The sequence below is a fragment of the Lates calcarifer genome, unplaced genomic scaffold, assembly GCF_001640805.2.
Source record: "Lates calcarifer isolate ASB-BC8 unplaced genomic scaffold, TLL_Latcal_v3 _unitig_4698_quiver_2587, whole genome shotgun sequence".
Lineage (NCBI taxonomy): Eukaryota > Metazoa > Chordata > Actinopteri > Centropomidae > Lates > Lates calcarifer.
In genome coordinates, this window is record NW_026117051.1 from 5,259 (window position 1) to 16,750 (window position 11,492).

The 11,492-nt window shown below is 44.1% G+C and overlaps 1 protein-coding gene across 1 annotated transcript; it reads right to left on the reverse strand.

Moving 5' to 3' along the window:
• Window positions 1–2,373: 2,373 nt before the first annotated feature.
• On the reverse strand, window positions 2,374–10,132 carry LOC108902101 (acid-sensing ion channel 1-like). The gene is made up of 2 exons (XM_018703831.1): window positions 9,763–10,132; window positions 2,374–2,575 (listed from the first exon to the last, which is right to left on the reverse strand). The coding sequence occupies exons 1-2, from the start codon at window positions 10,122–10,124 to the stop codon at window positions 2,374–2,376; spliced, it is 564 nt and encodes a 187-aa protein (XP_018559347.1). The 5' UTR covers window positions 10,125–10,132.
• Window positions 10,133–11,492: the final 1,360 nt, after the last annotated feature.

An 11,492-nucleotide genomic window follows, 5' to 3' on the forward strand; every position in this document is an offset into this window, starting at 1 on the left:
TGGTACTGTACGTCTGATTGGATGATGGTGAACTCTACACCCGGATGTGAAACAGTGTGAAATCAGTTCAGACACAGCAGAGACTGTGAGGAAGTCTTTACATCTGTCAGAAGATTAGAGAACGTTTCATATTCTCGCATCCCATCTGAGACAAACTGCATTAAGCAGCACCACTGCTGCGCTCCGACTGTTTTATTTACCACATTATCAGAGCACTGATAAAATGACTCGCTGCAACTGGAAGCCCGGATGCCATATGTAGCTGAGACCATTTGTTTCTGGCTATCTTCCACAGGCAGGGAGCAGCTAGCGAGGCTCAGAGCCGATGCCGCGGGTAAACAAGTAGAAGCTGCCGACAGTGTTAATCACAGTTTTACTGCTTCCATGCTCTGGGGTTTGGAGGCAGAGGCACCGTCCTCTTTCTTTTTCTATCGCACTGAGGATTCTTTCCACACCATTAGTGCTCTCTGCTGAGCTGTTCCATCCAGGACCACCACTGTACTAATACAGTAGAGCCCTGTGAAGCACCATCTGCCATAAGCACAACTAACTACAGCAAATGTGGACACATCAGCACATTAGAGCAGCCGCAGCATGTGGCAGCCCGCTCCTGTACTACATGGTTTTACAGGGAAAAACCCTCGGAGCATGAGATATTCACCTCAAAGGACCACTGAAGGACAGAGTGAGACAGTCCACTGATTTACTGGGTCTCACATTCTCTCAGGCACACTCTCTAATGTTATTTATCGAATTGGCGTACTGGTCTGGAAGAGCAGTTTGATCATGTGACGCACACCTGGAATATAATGAGTAAAGTAACTTCCTGTGTGTGTGTACATTTATTGGAGGATTGGTCAAATAAAGGCCAGAGACATGGTTTCTGTAGACAGCTGTGCACTCCTCTGGACTTAGAAAGGTTCAATGAGGTTCAGTGTAGAGATGTCTCTTAAACCTCTAAAGAAAGCTGTGGCAGGTATGACTTACTTTACAAAGAGAACACATCACTACATGATGTTAATTCAAAAGCAAAAAGAACCACTCTCTCAGAGACAGATAAATGCACCGAGGAGCAGATATTCACTCTGACTCTGATTAGGAGACATTTATTAATGTGAATTAAGTCAAAATCTCCATGAGATTTTCAACCTAATCAATACAGAACCATTGTCATTTCCCACCTGCCACTGTTAATGTAATGTTTTATTATGAGATGATTGTGTGTCAGTCTGTGTTATTGTGTTTTTTAGGAATTAATTCTGTTAATGCAGCTTTACACTGGCTGAGGCCTTCAGAATGCAGAAATGTTCCCAGAACTGTTAAATATCTGTTTCACACAGAATACACCAACCTGACCTTACTAATGTCATAGTTACAGTAACTTCACTGCTGCCTTGGTTACTCAACATTAGGAAAAAAAATATTATAAAGAAAAATGTAGTGAAATGTGAAAAGTGTCACTCACAAAATTAAATTTACTGTATGGTTAAGAGTCAGCGTACTTATCAACATTTCCAGCAGCAGTAAGTGTCTCTTATTGGCTAACAAGCTCTAATAAATACACAGTACGCTACCTGACCATCATCACACTGCAGACACTTTAGAAAACAAAAGAGAAAGATCTGCTTCTGCTCTGTTTGCTGCTTCCTTCTACAAGTCACGGTCACTTCTGTAAATGTCTTGGTAGCAGCAAAATGCACAAAATGACTGAAAGCTACCATTATCAACAGGTACATTATTAACTGTACAGTAACAGCTACATAGGACAAAGTAGAGTCCATGAGCTTCAGGCAGCTCAGTGGTTGTTATGTGATGAATCTGTAAACTGTACCGCAGATATAAAGGTCACACAGGTCCCACGTAATAACCAGATGTCTGTGACCATTCGATAGATTGGAAAAACAAACACCACCAAACTCCCAGAGCCAGATTTTTTAGCTTCTTACTCATAAAGAAAATGTTATGGCACTGACCCCGGGTTCAGCCAAAGACCACGTTTCAATCTTTTATGAGAGCATTGCTCAACCTTTCCAGAGACTAAACTATCACACCAGGGCCAACCTCCAGGCCCCTCAGCAGACTGGAACATGGTGTGTACTCTCAGAGACCTTGGCTCCATCCCATCCAGGGGGGATCTGGACTGATGGAGCCCCCAAGACTGAATTGAGGATAAAAACCAGCCTGTACAGTTCACTACCTCCTACATCCTGAACGTGTCACTTCCCAAAAGCCAACTTCAGTGATGAAGTCAATGTTATATAGAAGTCATAGTAAATTATATCAAAGCTGACCTTGTATTACAAACCAGCTGAGCTGACCCTGGTCTTGGCAGGCCTCCCCTGCAGACCACATGGAACTACTGACATGCCGGACTCACCACTTTGAAGTCCCTCGGCGCTGCACTCCATGCCCACGGTAGTAGCAGGAAAGCAGCATGTCCTTGATGTCGTGTCCCGTTCGGTCGTAGAATTCACGCATGTTGAAGGGGCGGGGCTTATAGTTGTCAAAGTCAGCCCTCTCCTTCAGGATCTGCAGGACATTTTCCTCCACCAGGTGTGGGTCCCGGATCTCATACCTGGACAAGAAGGGTCTGAGGTTACTTCATGTGGACATGAGGCAGAACATTCATAAATACAAAATCACAGAAACTTACATCTTTTACAACTTCTCTTCCTGTGGGAGTCACAAGAAAAAATCTCACCTCAGAACAATCACTCAGATATGAACAGCAGATAATACAGCAGGCGTGAGAAAATGAAATTAACTTTCACAGATCTCAACAGTCTATTTTATTTAAGCATAATCGTCTTCAAATACAAAACGTTAAGCTACCCAGGAAACAGCAAAAAAACTGATTTGATGTCAAGGAATTCCCATAGACAGCAGAGGAAGACACTACCTCAGCTGTACCTCAGCTCCATTTTAAAATGTGCATTTAAAGAGTCTGGCAGGCAGACAGGCAGTTTTGGCTGGACAATGGGGATTAGCATGTAAAAAATTAATAAGAGGAGCAGCAAAAAGAGCATATTCACCCTCTGATTGAACCAAAGATACATATGTACATGCCACACATCATGTAAATCAACCTGCCAAATAATTAGGATTAATTTGCTGCTAGGATTGTAGCAGCAAAGCGTTTCCACATGGGTTCAAAATGCTGTACTGAAGGCTGAGGATCCTGAGCACTCACTGTGGACACAGTTTAAATCACACCTCACCTGGCATCTGTGGCATCTTTTTTCAAGTATAAAACATCGTCAGGTACATCATGGAGGGGCAAACTGACTGAAACTCAAGTACAGTGGCCACACTGACAGAGAGGAAACACTGGGGAAGTCATTTATGACACGCCTCTGCTCGACAACCACCATCAACCTCCTGCACCTGCTCACAGTCATTCACAGACACAAATTAACCTCAATTAACGAGTGTGGCCCTGCTCCGAGAATGAACGGCCCAGTGTTGACCCCTGCTGAGAGATGGGCCATCAGTGGAACAAGCATTCAAATTATGGAGTGCTAAGATTTAACTGCACTGACAGACACTTATGAGAATAATTTGTTAGGACACACAGAGTCTATCAGAGCCAACAGTCAGTCAGAGAATGCATACTGGTTTCTGAATTAAGAAAAAAGGCTGTTTTGATATGAAGTCCTGGATTTGTGTGTAATGTGAGAGAGCAGCAGCCATCTTATAATAGGGTTCACACATTGTGTTGTTGTAATAATTCTGGACAGCTCAATTTACATTTGCAACATGAATAAGTCTGTCCCGAGCTGGAGAAAGCAGAATTAGAGCGAGAGAGACAAAGGCAGGCACTTCTCCTTTGACAATAAATCTGTGAATGACTTTGTGGATGCTGACAGCAGTTATTTCTCATGGATATGGGCACTATTTCAAACGATAATTGGTGGTAAATCTTAATGGATTTTTTAAAATTCCACAAGGTCAAGCTTTGTCAGTGTTCATGAACAAGATCTTGTCCCTTGATGATGAAGGCTAATATAAGCTGATCCATGAATAAAAAATGAAATATTACATTATTTCCTTTTGTGAGCGCTGCCTTAATATTCAACTGGTGTTGAGTTTTTTACTCATGTTCCAACCAAATTACAAGAAATGTAATATGTTGCACTGCAGCTGCAGTGTTGTTTACCTGCTCCAAACAGAATGAAATAAAATATTCACCATGTGAGACAGCATGAGCTGTAATCTGAAATGAAGACTGTCTGTCTCTGCTGCCCTCACAGAGCTGAAGAGATGAGAATCTGTCATGCTGCGTGTTGAACAGTTAACAGTGCTGTGATGGAGAAAACTGGGACTATTGTTCCCACCAGGAGCTGAACTGAACGCTATACAACATGACCGTCAGGTGTAAGACGGCACCTCGGACTCAGAGCTGGTAGAAGATGATAGCGGCTTCAATTACAATTTATCTAATAACAACAGTCACTATCATACCTACTGAACAGTACTTTGAGTGGGTTAAACATCAGTGCTGCTGTGCAGTGTTAAACTGCTTCTCCACTGAAGGTAAACTCTCTAAATCAACCCTGGCTTCCACTGTTTTTCTGAGTGTTGTAGTTTACATGCTCATTAGGAGTAACAGCTGTCGTCTTCGTATTTATCTTCTTAATAAAAAGAATGTAAGAAGATTGAAAATTAGCTCAGTAGTAGAAACTAATCGACTACAGAGAAGGCAGCGCAGACGACCACTTTGTTCACGGATTAAACACATGATGAACTCAGGAAAGGTTACTCATTAGCTGCTGCGCTCTCCTTAATACATCTGGCTGCTGAAACTATATCGAAGCCAGTTAAGGTTATGTGGGGTTAATGAATAACTCACTGCGTGGATGTGTGAACAGATCATGTGTGATCAGACTGGCTTTACTGTATTAATTACATTATAAAGAAAAACATTACCGGGAGAGATGTTTGTGCTTCAGTGATAGCAGCTCTGAACAGAGCTGATCCTCCATAAACAATGAAAAACAGATCAACCTTTATCAAAAAAAGGTACTATACATCCTTTATTAATTACATTTTCAAGTCCTTGACTGGGTTTCTAGCTCACAGTATCACTTCAGTGGAAAGTATAAATCAGTCACAGAGTTTGAACCTGGTCAGGAAAGAAAGCACCCTGTATGTCAGAGAGAAACTGGACTGGACTAGATCTAGCTTTTCCTGTTAATCATGGTTTTTATTTGACTGATCAATTTATTGATTGTTAAAATTCCAAGATCAATCATTGTGTCTTTTTCAGCAAACACACTACACTGAATGTCCTGTGTGTGTGTTGGTGACTTGTTGTTAGTGGTTCACTGCATGATGCTGCATGATGTGTAAAATGTTACTTCAAGGAAACAGAGTTTGTTCTAAATATGCACAAAGTTCTTTTAGGTTACAGAGTAATGGAGATGATGGCTGATATCAGCTGATATCAGATAATAATCAACTTCAATTTAAATCACTGAGATACATGAAAAGATGCAGCTTTAACCACAGAGTGAGACTCAGACATGAACATATCTTAACACAGAGAGGTACAGTCAAAGACTTGTGTGACTAAGACTCACTGAACAGCCCGGCCACATAGATATATTTCTCCTGTAAAGTTTCTGAGCGAGCCTCGCCCTCCTAACCCATCAGAGAAGGCCAAAGTCAGGAGAGGGAGCTCCCGGCTGTCAGTCAATACAAGAACTCACTGCTCGTCTACGACCCCTCTCACATCGAGACTTTGAGCTAGCATTAGCTGCTGGAAGATGTCACTATGGCTGACTCACAGCCTCCTGACTCCTGCATCAGCTGAGGCAAGGAACACAACGAGGACGTAGGTGAAGGGCTGGAGGGGGAGTAACAGAGGGGGGTGGGGGCAGCTGAGTGGTTTGCTTTCAAGTGTCAGGCTAGCTTGATTTCCAGGACTTGCTCTTGTAGAACTTGTGGCTTTAAGCACAACTGATCTACCAGTTACAGAGATTGGGAAAGTTAGTCTGAAGTGCTGAGAATGACAGAGGCCAGTTAGGGACTAAAGGAGGTTCAGTGCTCTCTCCCACACGGGGACTACATCACTATACTGTCATGCCTTAATAAGAAGATACAGCCTGTTGTGCTATATTCTGAACTTAATTGAATTGTATCCAGAGCCTGTGTCTTATAAGCAACACAAAGCTGCCAGGAGAGCACTTAAGACGCCATGCTCAGATCCCCGAGTCAGGAGGCTTTAGTTGAAGCGCATACAATCACAATAATATGGGTAGATTTTTAATATTGCCCTGCCACTGCTCCCTAAAGCAATCACAGCAAACTCACTACGTAGGGGCGGGGGGAGACTAAATTGGATTATGGGCCACAAGCACTTTAATTTTCTTGCGAGGACTAAAACGAATGAAGGAGCATCTGCATCACTTCTCCACCTCATGAGAGGAGCGAGTGAACACGAGCAGCCGCCGATTCTGACAGTGAACTCTGACAGAGACACAGTGGTCACTAAAACTACATTTCTCTGGACTGCACACTCTCAGTTCTAAAAAATTGAATAAAATGTTCCTGGATAGCAGTTCATACTCCCACTGTGTTAAGATGGTGTTACTACCTCAGGCTGCGTGACACAACAATGAACACATCTTGATATAATATCAGGTAATTATCCAATTAGAGCTAATTGAGCTGGTACACTAACGAGGACTGGATTGTTTGTGCGGTGTCCTTGAAAATGAAGTGGAATGGTTCCACAGTATCACGTCTTAATGAAGGTGCACAATGGCAGCACTTAATCTGCCATTTTAGTCACGATCATAGAATTGCAAACAAAGGTCATGGACAGGAGAAGCCAGCCCACAATCATCTTATTATACTGATGAAGAAGCAAAATCACATCTGATCTGTTAAACACCTTAACCTTTACTAAGACTAAATCACCTACTTATATCTCTAATGCTAATCTTTACTCTGGTAACAGTTGCTATATAAACAATATAAATGCAAATGAAGCCATGTTTGAAGAATCAGCTTTAGAAGCAACTCTTTGATTTCATGTTTTCTGTATAATGATCAGACCTCCCTCTGTCCTTTGTTTTACCTGTGATCCTGCTGAGACAGATAAGTCAGAGTTATGGAGCATAACTCTTCACATGCAGCTCCTGTGACTTCACAGCCATGTTTGCAAGCTCAGGACACATGTTGAAGCTGCAGAACTGTGTAAGCAGAAGACTCGCTTCTCTGCCTCGCATGAGCTGATTCAACACTTTCTGGCAGCACACACTTTTACCACCAACACCTACCTACCAACAAAATGACCTTTCTTCTCTTAATTATCATATAATTGCCTTTGCAACGTAATAAAAATAAAATTGAGCAATTTACCGGTGATGTTCTGCACTGCCAAGTGTGACTTCAACCTGTGGAATCACAATGAGAAAGTGATTGTTTTTTCTGTGTTTGTGGAGGAAGTTAAGGTGAAGCAGCAGCTCAGCGTCTAAGACAGCCTGGCATCAGGGATACCTCTGCTTCCTCCTGACACCCCCAGCAACATAACGCTTTGTTCTTCTTCTGCCATTTTCTAAAAAAACCTACAGTATGTCACCTGATATCTTTACCAATGAAATTAATGTTTAATTTAAACAGTGTCTACAAGAAACCCCAGGGACTGTTTCTGTACCAGTTAGATTCAAGTTGTTCCTGATCCTTTTGTTTTTCCTCCACACAGTACCTTTACTACCTCTGTCACAGAGCGCTCTCCTTACAAAGCCGGCCTTGTCGTGTTGTAAGAAAACATCGTATTCTGTACCCATCTCTAAGAAAATGAGGGACACATCCTCCGAGGCAAAACTGAGCAGAGGGGGCAGGAAACAGAGAGAGAGATGAGAGAGCGTTAATCAGCGGGACAACTCCGTAGCTTAACAAACAGCACTAATTACACAGGGATAAAGACTTGTTCATCACACAGCTTATGAGACACAAGTTAATTGCTCTGCATGTAGTTCCCTCCCCCCATCAAAAAGTCAGCTCGCTCCCAAAGTCACTCAGAGCAAGTGGCTGTGCTTTCATTTTACTGCCTCCTCTCTCTGCTCTTCAGTCGCTGCCTCTGCCCTCATGTTTTTCACATGTCACTCCTTCCAGGAAATGTGGCTGAAACTGAACTAATAAATTCAATAGGTCAGAGCCTGTGTTGATATTTTAATGTTCTGCCATTACATCTAACAGTACAAACACAGAGAAACAGACCCACATAGGAAGGAGACACACTGGTTGAAATCTAAACCATACACAGTAGCAGAAGTGCAGCCCCCAGCAGTGGAATCTGTGCTTTCCTGTAAGGTGGATGCAAATACAGAGGTCACATAGCAGCAATTTTCAGGATAAAAATGGGGAATTGAATGTCATTGTAGCATGTGGCACTCTCCAACTGTGCCTTAGGCTGCAGAGCTGTGTGGATCAATGCACTAAAATTACACTGAGTAATGTGTTCAAAACAGCATTTATATGTGTTTGCATGTAGCACATCTTTTATTTCTGTATCAGGTTTGTGAATTCTCCTGCTTTAGCTGTGAATACTGAGCAGAGGACGGTCATCTGTTTTACACCACTGAACGTGCTCAGAATACGGTGGGTGGCACACAGAGGAGAGAGTGAAGAAATTTAGAGTCAAAAGTTTCGACATTGACGGTGAGCTTGTCATGACTGCTGAAAGACGAAATGATCAAAGCAGTGCACAGAGCAACAAGTGTAGAGGGAGGAGGGGACGGCAGCTGTGAATCACACACACACGTCTCTCCACACTGTGTCAGCCAGGGAGTTAAAAATCTACTCGCCTACTTATCCAATATTGAGATATTCATATCACATGAACTGTAAAATGATGAGGCGAGGAATTACACCAGCGGCGTTTCTCCTTCATCATTTTATATTAACCATTATCTGTTACCTGGGGTATTCACAGCATCTGTGATGAAATGTGTTCCTCCTCTTTCTTTATATCAGAAACTGTATCAACATGTTTGAACAGAGTGATGTTAGAGGAATGCTTCATGTTGTCGGTTAAGGTTTAATACAACAGCTTGTGTGCAGTGTGGATTTCAGCTGACATGATCTGTAATGTCACTACATTATTAAATAACCAGCTCTAATGCTGCTTTCATAAAACACCTTTCATCCATCTTCTTTTCTTCCTCAGTCACCTCAGGCTGAGGTCAGTGCACATTCACATTCACAGAGGCCTTCACTAGGTTTCACATGTGTAGTCCCTGCTGTTTGAACGTCTCCCAGCACAGACAGCTGTTAAAACACTGCTCTGTATAAAACATAAGCTTTCACCTGAGGCTTCATTTCCACAAAATCCACATTCCATACAAGTTCCAGGTTCACTGGTGCCTCATGGATTTAACCTGACAAGTTCAGAGCCAACACATCTTCCCTTCACACAATATCTACAGAGTTTCACTCTTTTTTCACTCTCTTTACTGATTTGATGACATTCAATTAATGTTAGTGGAGTAAAGACTAGTTCAGCTTCAGACAGCTGCAGCAGAATGTAGCGGAATTAAAAATGTTCTGTTTCAGCCAAGTGTTTCCACAGACATCAAATCCTGAATCTACGACTGGAAATCCCCACAGATGGATTTCCCTCAGGAAAAACCGTATGATCCCAAAGCTTTGTTTTCTTCTCGGCAGGAGATCAGAGCTATCTTGGCTCTGACGTCATGCATACCAACAGGTAGACCTGCTGTGCAGGTGAGATACATGGGAACCAAACACACACACCTGCCGTTGAGCAAGGCAAGGAGCTCCCCAGCGTGGTACAGGTCGTTGCGGGTCACTCGGCTGAAGCGGAACGAGTTGAGGTTGCAGAAGGTGACCGAGGGGAACACCATCATCGGAGCTGCTACCTCGTCTAGCTTGGTGACATGAGGGTACTGGAAGTAGAACTGCACCCGGTCCACGCACACCATCACCAGCACGCCCAGGGAGCCCAGGAAGAACAGGATCCACAGACTGCGCTTGATACACATCCGCTCATAAGTGAACATGTGCGAGATGCCGTGCAGCGTGGACCTGCTGGCGAAAACTTCGATAGGAGCCGGCCGCTTGTAGTCCATGTCCTCCGAGTCCGCTTTAAGATCCATGACGAAGTCCCCGGATAAGTTCAGCTGGATGAGAGGGGGTCACACCGCCTTTAAAGATAAGAAGGTGGTGCTTTAATGTGAAGGAGGATAGTGTGTGCTCACAAGTTCACGCCCTTCTACGCATGTATGTCTCATGCAGTGTGTGAGATGTTGCGTCACTGGCACGGAGAGACTGACATTCACTGCATTTTACCCGAGATATCTTCACAACAGCCCGAGCTACCGTGACAACAGCCGGGGAGAGAGCATGTGTTGTCCTCCGCTGGCTCACAGCTCCATCACTAACAGCCCGGTGTGGAGCGCGCATGGACACATGCCAACGCTGTCCTGTGGCTCCCACGCTCTTTAACGGTAAAACAGCAGAAAACACTGAGCAGGTCTGAAGACACACAACCAGAGCAGAGGTAGGAGAAAACAGACGAATCACCGCGGTGAGGACAGAGAGTGAATCAGGGACCAGGCGGCTGGTTTTTCTCTCTCCGTGTGTGTCAGAGTAGACTGGCTACATGGCTTTACCCCCGCTCTTCATATACAATCCCAGCACGTGCATAATAACGAATCGCCACCGATTTTCTCGCCTGTTAGCGTGTGTAAAGCAGAGAACCGTCGGGATGTTCTGGCTTCCCACAGCTGCAGCAGAAGAGCTGGCTCCGTCAGATAGCGCTGCCTCGGTGCGCCTCTCCTCGCTCGCTCGCATCCATTCCTCCTCCGAGCTGCCTCCACAACAACGCAGGGATAATTACTCCGCTTTATTTGGATTCCCGCTGGTTCATCCTTCAATAAGACTGCTCTGAGGGGAGAACGAGGTTTACCTGGGTGAAAAAAAAAAACAGGTAATTCCTGCTCGGAATGATGAGCGTTGTGAGCTGACGGGAAGCAGCTCAGAGGCGTTCGCGGTTTGCCCGGATCAATTTAATTCGCCCCCAAACAGGAGAGAGCACGGATAGGACGGCACGGGATTTACACCGGGTGACGAAGTCCAACGTCGGTGTCCCTCCAGCTGAGCCCACACTTTACAGTCACTGTACCCCCAGAGACCCAGAGGCGGGAATCTGCACTTTACGAGACCACGATAAAACATGAGTGAAAATGAGTCATTACCTGAAGCCGCCTGTTTCTCTCCGTTAGCTTCGATGATCCCACCCGGCTAACAGCAAGTTTGACCCCAGGTCAAACTTTATGTGACTCGGTGACTAAACGCCTCCTGCGAGTTAACAATGAGTTCATTCACCTGTTTTTGAAGGTAGATTTGCTCCGGTGGGTGACAAACGTTCAGACGCCACGTAACGTCAGGTGTGTAGCAGGTGTATGGAAGCTGTCGAGGGCAAAACTAAACAAAACCAGAAGACAAATGAAAAAAAACAAAAA